This window comes from Drosophila erecta, unplaced genomic scaffold (genome assembly GCF_003286155.1).
Source record: "Drosophila erecta strain 14021-0224.00,06,07 unplaced genomic scaffold, DereRS2 tig00000439-arrow-arrow-pilon, whole genome shotgun sequence".
Taxonomy (NCBI): domain Eukaryota; kingdom Metazoa; phylum Arthropoda; class Insecta; order Diptera; family Drosophilidae; genus Drosophila; species Drosophila erecta.
In genome coordinates, this window is record NW_020825253.1 from 53,838 (window position 1) to 73,534 (window position 19,697).

At 35.7% G+C, this 19,697-nt stretch overlaps 1 protein-coding gene across 1 annotated transcript in view; it reads left to right on the forward strand.

Moving 5' to 3' along the window:
* The first annotated feature begins 3,805 nt into the window (after positions 1 to 3,805).
* Positions 3,806 to 19,697, forward strand: part of LOC113564759 (dynein regulatory complex subunit 3-like) — a 64,095-nt gene continuing 48,203 nt past the window's right edge. The window contains exon 1 of the mRNA XM_026983586.1: positions 3,806 to 4,089. Coding sequence (XP_026839387.1) covers positions 3,882 to 4,089 — 208 coding nt within the window. The 5' untranslated portion in view covers positions 3,806 to 3,881. The remainder of the gene's footprint in view (positions 4,090 to 19,697) is intronic.

Genomic DNA, 19,697 nt, shown 5'->3' on the forward strand with positions numbered 1-19,697 from the left:
ATTTTTTCACTTTTTAATATATCTTAGAAATTTCTATAGATTTGCCAAACTACTTTTTACCACGCCCACTCTAATACCCACACACGGTCCAAAGCTGCCATGAAAAATGTTGTAATATTTTCTCACTTTTTAATATATGTTAGAAATTTCTAAAGATTCGCCTAAAACCTTTTTGCCACGCCCACTTCAACGCCTACCAAAAAAACAAAGTAAAGCCGTAAAGAAATTCAGTAGTAAATTGGCACTCGTATTTATCCCAGCTAAAGTTTATAAGAAAGAGGATGAGAGAGGAAAGAAATTAGGAGTATTCAATTTGAAGGATATACAAGCTAGAAAACAAGGAGTTTCTTCAGATTAGGCTTCCTTGAAATAGTCTCGTTACCAACTTAAACTTTACACTGCAATAACTCTTCAAGATACCCTCACCCAAAATTATAACAGCTTAACCCAAAAAGTGAGAGAATTGTCTTAGACCATTTAGAGCAGAATATGATCGTACGATTGTACAGTTACTTCCCAGAGCTTAATTGATTATCGGATAAAACCTCTTGGCGAACGCTCACAATTTTTGACGCTGCCCAATTAAACTTCACATACACGTGGAAATATAATATATGTCCAATCTAATAAAAGCAAGAGTGGAATATTTCAATAAATTTCCGTGTGTGATCTGTGTGAAAGGGATTCGACCCCAAGGCGTAAGGAAGGCCAAGGCCTATATGAGGACATTTGGTTGCTCTACACCCTTTTTTTTCGTTTTGATTCTTGATTTTCTTTTGTATTGCAATGAATAATGAATTAAATACTCGCAGATTGACGGAACTTTTGGCATTTGAATAGGAATTTAACTTAGAACCTTTAAAGTTTGACCTACAGCTCGACAATGTCAACGTGAACTTGGGCCCAACTTTACGCACATAATGGAGTGGATATTTAAGGTCGTGAGTACTACAAAACAACAATGATAAAAAACATTATTATGAATTACCTATATTAAAATTCTACAAAATGCCACTCGAACGTATAAATAAAATAAGATCTGCATTTGGCTAAATATTATATAACTATATTTGCTAATTTTATATTCAATTACTTATATCTATTTGCTTTATACTTTACTTTTATATACTTTATTTTACTCATGTCGGGAGCAGAACTAGCGATCTATTTAATTTCTCTAAAACATTTATACTTTTGCCAATTTAAACTTTAACGTAAATTACATTTTCAAATAATCTTTCTTGCCCACTGTAATCGGTCACTTCTTGCACATATTAGCTTTCAATTATCTCACTATGTTATTATCGCTTTCTTCTTTAACGAGCTTTTGCGCATGCTCAGCTTCTTACGTTTTTGCTTTGGACTCTTCAAGTCAGTCGTAAGTCGTTCTTCGGTTGTTCTAATCTGTCTCTCGCGACACTTACATACCAAGCGCACTTAACTAATGCTGTATGTATAATAAACGAAATCGTTAATAAATGAAATAAGAATTATACAATATCGTTTGTACTAATTTGATATTAATTATTAAAAAGGGCTGTCAAACCAGTCAGTCCTCGTAACAACTCACTAAATATAAACGAAAATGAAGAGTTAGAGACTGAATAGGGTAATTATGCGTAGGTTAACATTTGTTAGTTTGTAAAAGAGATTTAATGGAACAGCTTACTAAACTGAATTTATATAAATGGAATTATAATTGAAGATATATTGAAAAAGAATGAATTGTGAATAGTGGTTTGTCGAGTACTTATGTTGAACACTTTCTTAAATATGTGGTAGAGTTATTTTGAACTAGGCCAAGGGACAATGTAAATATTTTGAGTAGCATTGTCATGGTAGGGAGGGTAAAGACTTAGGGAATTATTAACATCCAAAATACCCAATACTTATCAGAATCTTTAGCTTATATTCACACGTGTCGGCGTGTATCCGTAGTATCAATATAAAGCCATTTCTTTTATTAATCGATAGTCCAGTTTTGAATATTGTTTTTGAATAAGACGCACTTATTAAATGTACTAGCGTTAAGCTAAGGCTAAGCTAAAATAACCCCGACCTACGGCGAGCTGGCGAAGGAAGTACAAGGTCCTCTTTATTAGTAATTACCAACCACTATTAAAAGACCAGCTAGTTAAAATCTGTCGAACTACGTACACTTCAAACAGCGCAACACAAAATTATTATCTCTTACCTAAAACCAAGTAAAACCGCTAACAAAAATATCGAAAAAAAAACAGAATCAAAAACAGATATGGTTCAATTGAAAATGCAGTACCACAATTATATTCAGAAATAATCGCTTGAGGACAAGCTAATATCTAAAAGGTGGGAGAGTGACATATTCACTCTTCATATAAAAAGCTAAACCCGATCTTTTGGAAAGCTTCACTCATAAGTAACATTCTCCCAAGTCACAAATCGCTTCACGGTAACAACTTAATTATCGGGTATTCTTGACATATAAAACTTAAGTTAACTAAGTAGAACTTAAAAGGTTTATGTTAATCCGTTTTTCAAAATTTGCATCCTTTATAATAACAAATAGTAGAGATTGGCTAGAAACCTAAAGAGCCCTAACAAGAATATTTACATCATGGGAAAACCACAGGAAATTAAAGCAGACAAAGAGTCGGCGCCCATACGTTTGCCTGAATAGCAGATGTAGAACACCTTCACACAATTATCAATACTAAAAATAATAAAGAAAAGAGGGAAGCAGGAATAGAAACAATCTTGTACACATTCAACCATACAGATACCAGCTTAGATGCTACTTTATGCAGGCACACCCACCTATGATTTCCATGTTATTATTAAAAGCAAAATTAAGAAACTTTATGAAAACCGACAAAACTATGAAATTGACACAAAATATAGATTCCTATAAGAAAACACGCAGAACAATGCGATGAAAAACATTATAACGATGTGTCGATCTGTCTGTCAGTCCCTCGGATGATTCAGGAATGGTCCAGATTCGTCTCAGGAATTTATATTTGATTAGGTGGGTTGCTGTAAGAAACTCCGACCCGGTCCCATAGGAAAAGATGAGGAAACTATACAGTATGAATGCCGTTCGGCCCCGTGGTCGTCCTGCCGTGCCGGTCGATGTGCGGCTCGCCGGATGATACGTGCGTGGACTCGCACCAATGCCCGAGGCGGTAGCCCAAGAGTCTTCTCGTTCACGCTGGCGAGTTTCCCAATCCCTTATAATAACAAATAGAAGAGATTGGCTAGAAGCCGAAAGACAATAAACAACACAAACTAAAGAAGTCAGGATTTTAATAAAAACACAAATAAATAAACCTATTAAAAACGAGATGAGAAATTTCAAAATTGTTTGGAATATCGGTAGGAATTGGGAAAAAAAAATAAGCAGATTCCGGAGACATAGACGCGTCGTAGGTTTGCTGCCAAAGAAATGAAAATCTAACACGCCAACAGTTTTAAAAAAGTGTGTTGAAACTTTTTCATTTTATCATTAGTCTTGTTTTTTTTTTTATTTTATCAAATGTTTTTTTAAAATTTTTTATTGATATGCCGAAATGGGGAATATATTTTCTCGTTCGCCCTGCCAATATCTGGTAACGGGTATCTAATAGTCGAGAAACTCGACTACCAACCAACAAAGACTCCACTATAAAATCCCAATAACTGTACGTAGATATTACAACGAAATGTAATCATAAGCAAATAAATAGTGAATAAGTTTCAGTCTAGTCAGATTCTGCTACTCCACCTGCAAAGTTTCCAACTTCTTAGATTTTTGTTTTTATTATACTGAGTCCTAGAACACATAGAGTTATACATCAAAACAGAATAGATTTTCAAAATTAATACCTAACTATATATATTTTTCTTTAAAAACTACAGTTGGTATGGAAGGGGATCAAATGAATAATTCCGAAGTGCAGAAGCCCCTTGTGGATGAAGTTATTTACCCAGACATCGAGCCTGGAATAATTAACCGTGCCTTGATTGAAAGCTCATATCTAAAAGATGTCCATCGTGGTGAGGGTAGAAGATTACATCAATTGGAGCCTGTTGTGTTGGAAAAAATTCGAACTTTGCGCTTGGAGTTTAATAGTAAGTATAAATGTAGACTTTCTTTATTTATTATTCATGTATATAACACGAAAATCCATAATAATATCAATGCATAACAAATCTGTTTCGACTATTATAATATGGTTTAGAGAATTATATTCAATAAAAAACCCTTTAAAGAACCCTAATTCATATTTTAAATTCTTTACTTACCATTTTTAGTAGATATTTTAATGAGAGAGCGTAATTATGATTTTAAAACTAGCTTGCAAATACCTTCCTTAAATAAATATATCAAATTCATGTATTCATTTATTATAATAGTATTACTTTTTTTCATATCTTAAAAGAAATAATATATGTAGAATATAATAATTATAATTTGTCGATACGTCCTCACATCGCTTCTTTGTCCCGCAGCCGCACACACAGTACGCTTAAGTTTTAGTACTCTTTAGTTTTTCTATAAATTGACTCATTTTCTTCGGACCATATAATATTGTTTTGTTTACACTTTTTTCGTCAGTTTCCTCGAGATCAATACATTTCATTCTATAAAAGTACATATTGTTCATACGTCTCGTTTGCGCGAGTTCATCGTGAACTAGCTTGCTGCTTACACTCGACTTAAATTCGGTTAGCAATGCTATTTGGAGAATTCCACAAGTTTAAACATGTATCGCTTAAAATAATTTCACAACTTCTGGAATGTCGTCGTCGCATGTTCTTAAAATTCTTATATCCATATTTTGACTGGAGTAGTTTTAGTGCCATCATAACTGCGTATGATCTCTTCTACTTCGCTTTCTATCGTTTTCTGTAAATACGCTGCGCCTGGTATTAAACTCGTCTGATTCTTGTACATTTTTATTACTTCGTTTGACGAATGTAATTCAAGTTGCGGAGGTAAGTAACACTATTATTATTTAAGAAGTATTTAATGAGGATGTCTGTTGCCTTTGTCAGGGTCATGTCAGTGTATTTAATGGTCAGTTTTGTTTTGGAAAAGTATTTCGTTGACTACTTGCTCAACGCTATCTTTAATAAATTCAATTTGTCTTGCAAAATAATATCTCCCTTCCGCTTTTTTTGCTCTTTATTCAATGCTTTATAAAAAGTGTTACAGCGATCGGATTTAGTTCAAATTATGTTTAGTATTGCCAGATACGAGCTCTGTAGCGGTTTGTACATAGCCGCGAAATTCAAAAGACAACAAATTTGACAACCTTATAGTTTATTGGTTTTTCTGTAATTTCAATTGTGCTTTCTGATGAACTGTGTATTGTTGCTGCTGTTGAAATATTTTCTTCTTCGCCTACCATGTTTTCTTCAATATTGCCGCGAGATAAAGCGTCTGCTACATGGTTAAGTTTATCTTCTAAATATTTGATTTTGAAATTATATTCACTAAGTCAAATTCGCCAACGTTGTAGTTTCATGTTAGGTTCTTTAATATTATTTATCCAAGGAAGTGGTTTCTGATCGCTCAAAATCTAAAAGGGGAATCCATATAGAAATGGGTGGAAATATTTGGTTGCCCAAACGATTGCTAGTAGTTCTTTTTCAATAGTGCTATAATTTTGTTCATGATCATTTTCTGCTTGCAAAGCTTACTGGTTTATTGTCTTGCGATAACACGGTTACTATGCCGAAATTGCTAGCGTCAGTAGTGACTTGAAATGTTTTTGTGAAATCGGGGCAAATCAAAATTGGCTCGTTCATTATGAGTGTTTTAAATTTTTTAAATGATTTATCGTATATTTTTTAGAAATATTGTCAGAGGTTTTGCAATCTTTGCAAAATCTGGAATGAGCCTACGGTAGTATCCGCGTAAGCCTAAGACAGATTTAATTTCTTTTGTTGTCTTTGTGAGAGAGTGTTTTTATGGTTGCTTTAACTTTCTCTTTATTTGGGACTTATAATATGCCTTAAGAAATTTGTTTGCTTTTTTAAAAATTCGCATTTGTCCAATTGGAGTTTAAGATTGGCTTCTTTAAGTTTCTCAAAAACCTTTCTCAGTGAGTCTAGGTGTTGAATAGATGATCCCATCATCTAAATAAACAAGGCCATGCTTGTTAATGAAATCTTTTAGGACGTAATTCATGCACCGTTGGAAGGTTGCAGGAGCATTTTTTAAGCCAAATGGCATAGTGACCATGTTTGGTCGAAAACGCCGTTTTTGGTATAGACTTAGGGTCCATTTCGATTTGGTGAAAGCCTTTTGCTAAGTCTATCGTAGTAAAATACTGGCATTTTCCTAATTTGCCTGGTATTTCGTCCATATTAGGAATCGGAAATTCATCATTTATTGGTTTTTCATTTAGATTTCGTTAGTCCACCAACTGTATTTATCCTCACTATTTAAATGTTCTAGTCTGTATGTGTGTTCTGAGTCTACGTTGTTGTCCATGGCATAGTTTATTTCTGATGTAAATTTGTTTTCTTGTAAGAGTGCATTAAAAATTTTTGAAGAGTTCCTAATACATGGATTTAGTTCTTTGTGAATGAATCTTTTTTCGTTAATTATTGTTTCGTTCCAAAAGTAAACCGTTATTTTCCATTAGTATTTTTCTTCGTAATAGAATGTCATAATAAGGTGAAAATGAATGAGTATAGAATTTTGTGTTTGTTGAAAAAGACCGTTGGCTGGAAGGTATACTTATTTATTTTATTTAGAATAGGCTATTATACTTTGGACAGTTATTTGCTTATCTTTAACTTGAAGGTTGAAAAAGTTTGAGCTCATCATGTTTATTGAAGAGCCAGTATCAACTATGCATCTATATCTGTGGTTTATAAACATAATCTCTATGTATTGGTGGGATCCCAAGCTGGCATTGGAAAATTTTCAGCTTGATATTTCTGATCTGAAAACATTTCTGTCTGAGTATTCTGTAATTGATCTTCGTGGAACCGTTCGTCGTTATTAATGTAATGTTTAGTTTCGTTATCGTAATCTAATTCTTCGTACCGGTGATGAATTTCATCAGTCTGCATACGTGATTGTCCGCTGTCTTCTTTAAAACGCCTATTCGGCACTCTTGGTTGTTGGGGGGACTATAGTAGTTTCGGGTGTCGTTTGGACGGTCCTGACCTGCACTGTCTTAGTGAACTGCACTGTGCACCATTTAATTGGATTACACCTTAGTGACGGTTTCACTTCAAGAAGCACGCCACAAAATTAGGTCTTTAAATGAAGTCCGATCGCACAGGTTCTTTTGCGGATTCCGATTTTAGTCACTTTAAATGAACCGACATCACTTTGTTGCGGCCAATTCGCGGGTACAATCAGAAAAGGTTACTTGGTCGTTACTTGGACTCAACGTGATGGACATGTAAGAGTAATGGTTAAAAGTATTGAAGAATTCAGAAAATTAGTAAAAACACTTAATAATGATTGTGTGAAGTACCACACATATCAGCTTAAGGAAGACAGAGCATTTAGAGTTGTTATTAAGAATTTGCATTTTTCTACAAATTTAAATGAAAATAAAAGTGCTATAGAGTCAAAAAGTCGTGTTGTTGGAAACATAAGTAATATTAAAAGCCGTGCGACCAAAACGCCACTGAACATGTTCTATGTAGATATTGAGCCGAGCCTACATACTGGCCTACTGACCGTAGAAAGATACCAGACTTAATAGACTTCGTAACATGATAATGGAAAGTTTTGATCTAAGCTCAGACCATTCTCCAATAATAGTGACATACAGTAGAGTAGCTCATGAACTTTGAGCTCAGACCGTCGGTTAAGCATCCGGTCAATCGCTAACATCCTAAACTTGTCAACATTTGCGGTACATGGACGGTCTGAACTCAAAGTTTCTCGCACACGGCGAACGTTTTCATCAATTCGTGCTGTTGTTGGACGTCCGGAACGTGGATCGTCGGTGACCTCCTCTCGACCCTCCTTTAAGGCCTTGTGCCACCTTCCACACTGAGATCTCGAAATGCACTCCTCCTTAATGGCCTCTCGAAGCATTTGATAAGTTTCCGATGCATTTTTGCCAAGTCGCACACAAAACTTTATGGCGTACCGCTGTTCCAGCGAACGCTCCATCGCACCGTGACACAACAGGAAAAATGACTTCGCTCTACGACACGTCCTACCACTTCTATTGCTCAGAGCGAACTGAGACCGAGCGCGTTGGAAAGAAGAGACTCCGCCCAAAATTTTCAGACAGGTCCGAGCGTGTTACGACGTAGTTACGTGACAATGATACCATGCGCATTACTTTCACCCTGTATATTGACAAAACTATACAAATTAATTTCTGCAAATACTGATATCAATGCGTTTAAAAGCTATCCGGAAACTGCTATCAGCCTGGATATCTCTCTAAAATCAGGAGAGGAGATATACCATGCTGTGGTGCTTCTCACAAACAAGATCCATATATCAAGCTATATATGTACGAAGCTTCCAACCAGAAAATTACAATCAAATCAGCTCTATCTCTCAGCTGAAATCCGACAGCAAATACAAGAAACTCTCTACCCTGCCGACAATAGATCGTATAACAAGGCATCTGATCTCAAAAAACTACTGTCAACTTTAAGAAATGAATCTCTCGCTGAATATCTTAAAATCTTGATCCACAAACATAATTTATGGAGAGCAACCAAATATCTTAAGCGACCTGCAAAAAGAAACACAGTAGTCCGAAACTGTAAAGTCGAATGGAGTAGATCTGATAATGAACAAGCCAAAGCATTTGCTCAACAACTGCACTCTGTATTTAAGCCAAATGATATTGATAACCCGCATACAGAAAGTAGATAACTTTCTCGAGTCACCCTGCCAAAAGAGCTTAGTCATTCGTAATGCCAAACAAGGCAGAAAATGAAGTGACATCGTACCGTCCCATTAGTTTGTTGTCAATATTTTCTAAAGTCCTTGAAAAAATATAAAAAAATATAACATAAAAATATAATACTTTTAAAGAGAATGTTGCCAATCTTGGACGAATTCCCTATTATACCCGAATACCACTTTTGGATTCAGAAGAGGCTAATGAACTCCTGAGCAATGTCACAGGATTATAAATGAAATTTTATCAGCATTTGAGAGCAAAAAATACTGCACTGCAACATTTCTTGACGTTCAACAAGCGTTTGATCGAGTCAGGCATGACGGCTTATTGTATAAAATCAAAAAGTGGTTACCTGCTCAATACTTTTTATTAATAAAGTCATAATTAACCAATAGACACTTTTACGTGAAACAAAAAATTGAATACTAGGCCTTGCATAAGCCCTGTCTTATACACCCTGTACACGGCCGATATGCCGCTAACAAATACACTGTGGCAACATACGCGGATGATAGAGCTATATTAGCTACCTGCTCATCTAAAGAGGACGCCTCACAACTCCTGCAAGCAGAGCTACGTCTTATTAAATGCTGGTTCCTTCTTTGGAAAGTTAAAGTCAACGCCCTGAAAACTGAGCAAATAAATTTTGCATTAAGAAGAGGTGACTGCCAGAAGTTTCATTTAATGGATCAGCAATCTCACAAAGTAATTGCATAAAGTACCTTGGCTTGCACCTCGATCGCAGACTACCGTGGAAAAACCACATGAAAGCAAAGCGCCAGCAACTAAACTTAAAAAGTTTGAAGATGACTTGGTTGCTTGACCGAAAATCTGCAACCGCTCTGGAGAATAAAGTCCGTTTATACAAAGCTATACTAAAGCCCGTGTGGACTGCCATAAGTCAGCTCTGGGGTACTGCCAGCAACCCAAATATTGAGATTCTACAACGCTACCAATCAAAAGTATTAAGACAAATTGTTAATGCTCCATTTTATATCTCAAATGCAAGTATCCGTAAAGACATAGGAATCCCTTATGTTAAAGAAGAAATAGCAAAACATAGTAAAAAATATATAGACAGACTAAGAACCCATGAAAATAACTTAGCCTTAAGTTTGGCTAATAATAATAACAACGTCAGAAGACTTAAAAGATTTCACGTGCTAGATCTCCCTGGCAGGCATTAAGTATTAAAACATGTTATGCGTAGTGTATGTAGTAGGGTTTAATGGATAACTACTGCCTCTGTTAATTAAAGATTAATTATAAAATTTACTTATTGTCATACTAGCTTAAGACAGAACTCAGACCGAGGGTTTGATAAAAAAAACACACGATTGAGTTTTATATTTTATTAAACCTTTTTATTAATTCCATTTATGGAAAGAACTAGAGCCATTTGATTATCACGAAGTTAAATTGGCTTAAGCGGTGTTATTGCGGTTGATAACGTACTCAGTACTGAACTGCTGCATGGAGGTATGCTTGCTGTTTTAAAGGCAATTTGGGGAAGCCAAAGAGCGAAGTTTAAGAGAGTTGGGTTGTAAACCTCTATTTTCCTGTTGGAAGAGAGTCTTCTGAAGAATAGGGGTAATTGGAGAATCCTGGGACAAGTGCGTAGGCGTAGGCGCCGATCGCGAAAGTTTATTATTTCAGTTGGCAGGCCAAGTGGTCGAATGCAAATGATTAGGGGACGAGAGTCTGTGTTTATAAAGGCGGCAAGTGCCTATGTTTATGATAAGGCGACAAGTGTCTATGTTTATGATTTGCGATCTGTGAGAAAGGGTGGCTTTGGAACATGACGCTGTCCAAGGTTAATCGAAGGGCTCTCGTTCTTTGATTACATTTTGTGCTTAGACTTAGATATTTTGTGTTTATACATCTTATGGGGAGTTGTGGGTGTAATAATGGATATGTTACTTCCCCATCCTTAAGAAAAAAGCCTGTCCTCAGGCGCTTATTTTAGGGTACAATACAGGGGGTACAACGTTTTCTGTTTCAGGGTGTATAATAGTATCGTTTTCTGGGGTTTGATTTTTGAATTTTACAATTAATTTTTGGGGTATAGTTTTATATTTATAAATAAAGTACAATGCAACAATTATAACTTATAATGCTGTAAGTGTTATTATTTGAAAGATATTATTCGTCTGATTGTGTTGTTCGATTATTTCTTTTGTGTGAATGTATTCTAGTGGTTCAAGTTTTGTTACGTTATTATTTACATAGATAGTTTGAGTGTAATCTAACATTTTGTTGCTAATTAATATATCTTCTAATTGAACGGACCAATTAAATGTTTTTATCATATTGTTACCTTCTATTATAATTTCTCTATTAATACAATTTTGGTTTAAAATAGTCTTTGGAAGGTTCCAAGTTGTAATTATATTAGGTTCAACATATTTTATTTCAAAATCAGAATGTGTTTTACTGTATCTACATTGTGTTGAGAGTTGGTTTAGTATACCTGTTATACATTTATTTATGACCAAGCTTTGGGAACTTGCTGTGTAAGTTTGATTATTGTGTAAAAAATATTTGTCATGTATTGTTTCAGTCAGTATGTTACTGTTTTCGTCTGGGTATGGTATTATTTCAAAAACTGGTGTTTTAATTATTTCTCTCGGAATGAAGGATATTATCAGAATTTCGTTCGTATCAGATTTAAGCCAAGCAGAAGTTTTGATATTAAGAATTTTTTCAGAATTGACGTGTTTTAATGAATCGTGTTTCAAAAGTTTTGGATTAAAGATACCTAAGCGTGTCAGTTGCAAACCAAGTTCTATGTCTTCTATGTATTCGGTGAATTGTTATAGGTTGAAAATTACTAAGGCTAACATTTGTTCTCCTTCAAAGTTACTATTTAGATGATTTGTCAATTCAATTCCTTTATTAATGGCTTCTATTACGTGGTTGAGTTCGCTTACTTGTACATTATTTTTAGATGTACATTATTTATTTGTACATTAAATCTATTTGTTTCTTCAAAATGTTTTTCGTCTATTTGTCTTAAATTTCCTGTCTTTTTGAATGGGTTAGTCGTTTTTGATCTAACTAGAGGGGATTCTCTGAAATTGGTGTCTATACTAGTCTTGTCTAGTTTCATTGAGTTTGTTAATATTGTTCACTTTATTTTCTTGTGTGTTATAGGAAGGGGTTCCTGCAAAAATAAAAATGTCTGCTGGTGTTCGACCAGTTGTGTTGTGTTTTGTGATTGTATACGTAAAATATTTTCTCGAATTTTGTGAATTGGTTTTCGGGTTCATTTTCGCTTGATATTATTCTTTCATTAACGGTTTTATGAAATCTCTCGATGTCAGAAATTCCATTTTTACTTGTCGTTATATTTAAGGTTACTCTTTCTGAATCTAACCAGAGTTTAAGTGCAATGCACATGAAAGCGGAGTCTTTTTCGGCTTTTATTTCTATGGGTTAACCCATGTCGTTGAATATACGTAAAATAGCTCTTTTAGCTTCAAGCCAGTCTCTATCTTCTATCAGGGAGGCGTATTTAGAATAAATGTTAATACATGATAGGAATTGTTTATTATTTATTAAGTAGAAATCCATGACATATTTATATGTGGGGTTGAAGGTTTATGGGGTTGTTTCAATAACTAATTTTGTGTTGCTATGTTCGGTTCTAGCGATGTTACAGATTTCACATTCGTTTATCATGTTTTGGATAAGCTTTTGGTAATTGGGGTAATAATAAAGATCTTTGTGTTAGTTTTTCTATGCCAGGGTGTAAATATTCTTTATGTGTTTTAAGAATGATTTCTTTGAATTGGGCATATGTTTGAATGTCTATTAAATTGTTACTGGTTTTCATGGTTTTTGTGAAATTGTCGGGACTAATGATTTGAATATAAGCATTTTGAAATATCTGAAACTCGATTTCATTAGGGAATTACTTGCCTTTCTTATTACAGAAGTATTCTTTAATTAAATCTTTAGCAAGGGTGTCGGTCATTTCTTTATAACTGATTTTTATTCTAGTTTTGTGGAAATATTTTATTATCTGGACGTCGTCAAAATTGTCTTTTATGAATTCGAATTGTCTGTTATAATAATTAAGCGGCCTTTCTGTTATTGGAATGTGATTTCGGTTATCTTCTGATGCACTATGTATAGTAGCTGCTGTGGGAAGGGAGATTAGATTATCTTCTCCTAGGAAGTTTTCTTGAATTTGAATTCTGGATAGAGCATCCGCGACATGATTTTCATTACCAGGTATTATATTGGATATTATAATCGTATTCGTTAAGTTTTATCTTCCATCTCTGTAACTTCATGTTAGGGTCTTTTATATTGTTTAGCTATACAAGTGGGCTATGATCGCTTAATATGTCGAATTTTCTACCGAATAGGTAAGATCTAAAATATTTTGTTGCCCATAATATAGCTAATAGTTCTTTTTTTATTGCTGAATAATTAAGTTCGTGTTCGTTTAGAGTTCTGCTTGCATAACAAATAGGTTTGTGTTCTTGAGATAATACGGCGCCTGTAGCTATATTACTTGCGTCTGTCGTTAATGAGAATTTCTTTTCGAAGTTAGGATATATTAGGATTGGATCGGACGTAATGAGTACTTTAAGTTTCTCGAAGGCGGACATGTAGTCATTATCTTTTGTGTTAATTGTTGCTCCTTTTTTCAAATTAAGTGTCATGGGTTTTGCTATTTTTGCAAAATTGGGAATGAACTGACGGTAGAATCCGAAGAGTCCAAGGAAAGATTTTATTCCTTTTGTAGTTTTTGGGATAGGAAAGTTAAGAATTGCATTTATTTTGTTGGGGTTTGGTTTTATACCGTCTGTCGTGATAATGTGACGGAGAAATTCTGTTTCTTTCTTTAGAAATTCACATTTATCAAGTTGCAATTTTAGATTTGCTGACCGTAGCTTATCAAATACCCTTTTCAATGACATTGAACATTGAAAGGTTGCTGGTGCATTTTTCAAACCGAGTATATTCGTAATGTCCATGTTTTGTTGAGAATGCGGTTTTGGGTATTGACTGTTGGTCTATTTGAATTTGATGGAAACCTTTAGCTAGATCAATGGTTGTGAAGTATTGACAGCGTCCAATATTGTCTAATATTTCGTCCTTTACAGGGATAGGAAATTTGTCGTCAATGGTTATTTCATTGAGGCTACGATAGTCTAAGACTAATCGAAATTTTGCATCGCTTTTCTTTGGGACAATCCAAATTGGAGAACAATAGGGGGATTTTGATTTCCTAATTATTTTTTGTTCTATCATTTCGTTGATTTGTTTATTAACTTCTTGGTTAAATGCTTGGGGGTATTTATATGGTTTTTTGTAGATAGGGTCTTCGTGCTTTGTATGAATAGAGTTTTTAATCGTACTTGTGAAGGTCAAATTTTCACCTTCTTTGTACTGAATATCACAGTATTCGAGCAAAACGAGTGAAAGTTGTTCCCTTTCTTACGTATTTAGATGTTCTAATCTGAATAAGTTGGATTCTCTTAACTCGTCGTTTAAGGCGTAGTTAGGGGATGTTACTAGAAGGCCTTCTTCTATATAAGGGGTAATAAGAGGGTTTTCCTCAGATTCAGAAGATTTGGGACACTCATTGGTAGTCTTGGATTCTTCTGGATTGGATGGCTTTGGCTCATCTGGTTTTAAGTGGGGTTTCCGCTTAATTTTACGGAGGGAGTTTTCCTTTTTTGTGGTATGTAGAGGGGTTTCCTCTGGGTTAGATGACTTGGGGTACTCATTGGTAACTTTTGACTCATCTTTTTGGATGTGATCGTACCACATTTTAAATGGGTAGCCATTTATGTTGACTGTTTGTGTTGAATAGTTAATTTGAGTATTGGTTGACTCTAAATAGTTTCTGCCTAATAGTAGATCATATTTTTCTGAGAAATTGTGAATAAAGAATGTTTGTTTAGTCGGACAAAGTTTGCTTGAATGCATTGAAACGCTTTGGTTCAATACTATACTGCCATTTATAGTGTGGACTTTCATTTTAGAGAATTTTATTGGGAAATTAAAGAAATTTTGTGTCATAATATTGATAGACGAACCAGTTTCTACTAGGCATTTGAGAGTAATATTATTTAGTTTAATTTTTAGGAATGGATTACCTACTCCTCTGGATCGCTATCTGATTCCGAGGCTGGTTGAAGAAAATTTTCGGTTGTGTCCATTTTGTTTTGGTCACTAGCTCTTTCTGCCGTTTGACGAGAGGGTTTGGTGCCTTACTTTTTTGTTGTGGGTAATTTAAATTTAAATTTTAATTTTAGCTTTTGCTTAAATTCATGCATAACCTGCTGGTTTGATACAATAGGTTTTGAATTATTGTTGGGATTTGATTTATTTGTGTTGCGCATAACATTATTCGCGAAATTTCGATAATTTCCTTTATTCTTAGAAGTTTGGGGTGGATTTGTGTTAGGATTGGAGTTATTTTGGTGTTTCTTCGGTCATTGAAGGTTATTTCGTATACTCCTTCTTGTTGTGCTATTTGTTTGAGTTTAGGTACTGTCTTTATGTCATGGCTAGCAAGGGTCATAAATAACCTATCGGGCAATTTTCTCATAATCACATCTTTAACTGTGTTGATTAATGCATTTGTGTATAATAAGGTGTTGTTAACGTTATTTTCTAACATAAGCTTATTTGATATTGTGAATGATTTGGGGTCTAATTCTTCGACGAACTTACGCATACTTCCGTTGAAGGGTGTATTGTAGAGGCGACGGAGTAATTCTTCACATGGTGTTTGTGTTTTATATTCGCTGATGAGTGCGTTCATTAGAGTGGGCCAGGTTGTTGCTCCAGATAATTGTGACACTCGTTGGACATCTCCTGCAAGCTGCATCTCTATTGCGCTGAAGAATACATGTTTTTATCTGGGGTCCGTTGTTGGATACAGTTGGAGTATGAACTCTATCCTTCGTATAAAGGCACTGAGCTCTTGGGTGTCTCCACTGAATGAAGGTATTTGCCTAATTTGATTTAAGGCTTGATTCAAGTGGGATTCTGATAATAGTTGGATTTGTTCGGTTGCCATGGTTGATTTTTGTTTCTGTAGAGTCTTTTGCTTTTTGTTTTTACACTTTTATTAATCGTATGCAGTAGGTTGACTATTGTGTGACAACCACCGATTATACGTAGTTCTTTTGCGGATAAATAGAGTTTATTGTATTACGATTTACGTTCATTTACCGCCGATTCGCGTGGTTCAATCATTAAAAGATACGCTTGGTCGTACAAGGATCTTTTGTCACTAGATTGATATTTGTAAACAAGTCGTACAACGTTTTTCTTTTTATCCTACCGACTGCGCCAATTACGAATTCAGACCGAGGGTTTGATAAAAAAAACACACGATTGAGTTTTATATTTTATTAAACCTTTTTATTAATTCCATTTATGGAAAGAACTAGAGCCATTTGATTATCACTAAGCTGTGTTATCGCGGTTGATAACGTACTCAGCAGTACTGAGTACTGCTGATTGGAGGCATGCTTGCTGTTAGGCAATTTGGGGAAGCCAAAGAGCGAAGTTTAAGAGAGTTGGGTTGTAAACCTCTATTTTCCTGTTGGAAGAGAGTCTTCTGAAGAATAGGGGTAATTGGAGAATCCTGGGACAAGTGCGTAGGCGTAGGCGCCGATCGCGAAAGTTTATTATTTCAGTTTGCTCGCCAAGTGGTCGAATGCAAATGATTAGGGGACGAGAGTCTGTGTTTTTAAAGGCGGCAAGTGTCTATGTTTATGATAAGGCGTCAAGTGTCTATGTTTATGATTTCCGATCTGTGAGAAAGGATGGCTTTGGAACATGACGCTGTGTCCAAGGTTAATCGAAGGGCTCTCGTTCTTTGATTACATTTTGTGCTTAGACTTAGATATTTTGTGTTTATAAATTAATGTGTGTATATGAGCTTATACTAGTGTATGTTGCTTATAATTATCTTATGGGGAGTTGTGGGTGTAATAATGGATATGTTACTATATATAAAAAATTAAAAATATTACACCCCCGTTCGAGATCCAGTTTAAGACTTGTACATTTTCTTAGCTTGGTACCCTGAATCGCATTTGATTTTATGCTTACATTATATGAGTGCGCGATGCGCTGGTGACCGTTTTGTGTATATAAGTAGTTATTTGAGTGCGTGATGCGCTGGTGACCATTTTGTGTTTATAAATGCCATTTGTTTATACTTATCTTATGTGCAAGAATATTTTGTTTATGCTTATGTGCGGGGTACATACTGTATATATAATACGTTACTATACATAAGTACTTTATATGCTCGGAAACGCTTCCTACTGCCTATTAAATACTTTTCAACGAATCTAAGAGTAAAAGTAAGAGTAACGGGTATAAAAATATAAAATAATGAAAAAATTACAGTTTTGGACGGTTTGTGGGCGAGCAAGTGGGCAAAACGTTTATTTTTTAAAATTTATTTATTTAAAATATCACAATATTTTAAAAGTGTGGGCGTGACCGTTGCAGTGGGCGTGTCAAAAAGTATTTTTGGAAAATCTGTAGAAACTTACAAAATATATAAAAAATCGTTGAATATCAAATAATAGGTTGGAAAATATCTCCCTTCCGCTTTTTTGCTCTTTATTCAATGCCTTATAAAAAGTGTTACAGTGATCGGATTTAGTTCAAATATGCGCCGTTTTGTTCGATAATCTGTTTCCATCTAGATGGCAACTTCATAATACCTCCCTCGTAGAAGCCCCCCTCCTTATTTGCGAAGAACTCGGACAGCCACTTTTCACAAGCCTCTTTTGAGTTCAACTTTACACCACCAAGGGCATTCGCCATGGACAGGAACAGGTGGTAATCACTTGGCGCTATGTCCGGGCTATATGGTGGATGCGATAAAACCTCCCATCCGAGCTCCCGTAGCTTCTGACGAGTCATACACGAAGTGTGTGGTCTGGCGTTGTCCTGGTGGAACACTACACCCTTCCTGTTGGCCAATTCCGGACGCTTCTGGTCGATCGCCTGCTTCAAGCGGTCCAGTTGTTCGCAGTAGATGATAGAATTAAGCGTCTGGCCATATGGGAGCAGCTCATAGTGGATGATTCCCTTCCAATCCCACCAAACACACAGCAAAACCTTCCTGGCCGTCAATCCCGGCTTGGCCACTGTTTGGGACGATTCACCGGCCTTCGACCACGACCGTTTTCGCTTGATATTGTCGTATGTGATCCATTTTTCGTCGCCAGTCACCATCCGCTTCAAGAATGGTTCGAGTTCGTTCCGTTTCAGCAGCATATCGCAGGCGTTGATTCGGTCCAGAAGGTTTTTTTGCGTCAAATCATGCGGCACCCAAACATCAAGCTTTTTTTTGTATCCAGCCTTCTGCAGATGGTTTAAAATGGTTTGGTGACTAACTCCCATCTCCTGGGCGATGTCCTGAGATGCCACATGCCGGTCTAACTCGATGTATTCCATGATTTGATCGGTATTTGTCGTCACAGGTCTTCCGCCGGCTGGCTTATCCATGGTGTCGTTTTCACCGGCTCTGAATCGTCGAAACCATTCCTCCGCGGTTCGAAGTGATAGAGTACCATCCCCCAAAACACCATTAATCTCACGGAACGTTTCTCTGGCGGATTTGCCTTTAACGAAGGAAAACTTTAAAATAGCGCGAATTTCGGCGTTAGTGAACTCCATGTTTACACGTCTATAACTGTTTTACGCAATATCCAAACTAATCATGCATAGCGTCGTTTTGTAGGTTATGTCAAGACCTTTCAAATTATGTATAATATTGCCAGATACGAGCTGTAGCGCTTTGTACATAGCCGCGAAATTCAAAAGACAAAAAGGCGGAAGGGAAATATTTGCCAAGCTAATAGTTCAAATATGTGGGCGTGGCAGTTTTGGGCGGTGGAGTGGGCGTGGCAAAATGATTATGTGGCAAATCAGTAGAAATTTACAAGACTAATAATGAAATGAATAATTTCAAGTTTTCGGTTGTTTGTGGGCGGTATAGTGGGCGTGGAAAAATATTTTTGTCATCGATATAAATTTACAAGACTAATAAAAAAATTAAAAAATATAAAAACATATTTCAATAGTGTGGGGGTGTAAGTTTTGTGTGCGTTAGAGCGCACGTTGCAAAAAGTTTTTTGGAAAATCTGTAGAAATTTACAAGATATATTATATATAAGATATATATTTCGGTAGAAATTAAATAAAACTAGAAAATTTTTTTTAATGTGTGTGAGTGAGAGTCTTTTGCGGTTTGTGGGCGTTAGAGTCGGACCACAAATTTACAAGACTAATAACAAAATGAAAAATTTCAAAACATTTTTTTTTAAAGTGTGGGCGTGACTGTTTCAGTTTTTCTTATTTTATGACATGGTATTTAAGATTATGATTATGATATTTCTGAAAATTCATGTGTATGTTTGTTTTTGTAAATCAATTACAGTTCTTGTTCACCGGCGGTCAGCCCGACATACTGATAAAAGTATAAATGCGTATGACCAAATGGCTACCGCCGGTGTCAACCTTGTGGTGACGCTGTTTCGCAACCACCTACAGCAAGTAATACATAACATTCGTTGCAAAACATGTGAATCACGTCGTGAGAACATGATCTCGATGGCTGTCCTAATCCGTTAGTGTTCAGAGATTTTCCAGTACTGGCTTCTACGTTAATGTCGTAGGTGGCCAATCAGTTATGAAGCTAAAACGAGACGACGGCCTATGAGCTTCCTTATTGGATTTGACCGCTTCGACAGACGATTCTATCTCCACGATATGAGCGCCAACGACCTCCAGAAACAATCCAGCCTAAGCGCGTCTTTTGAATTAGGGGCAATC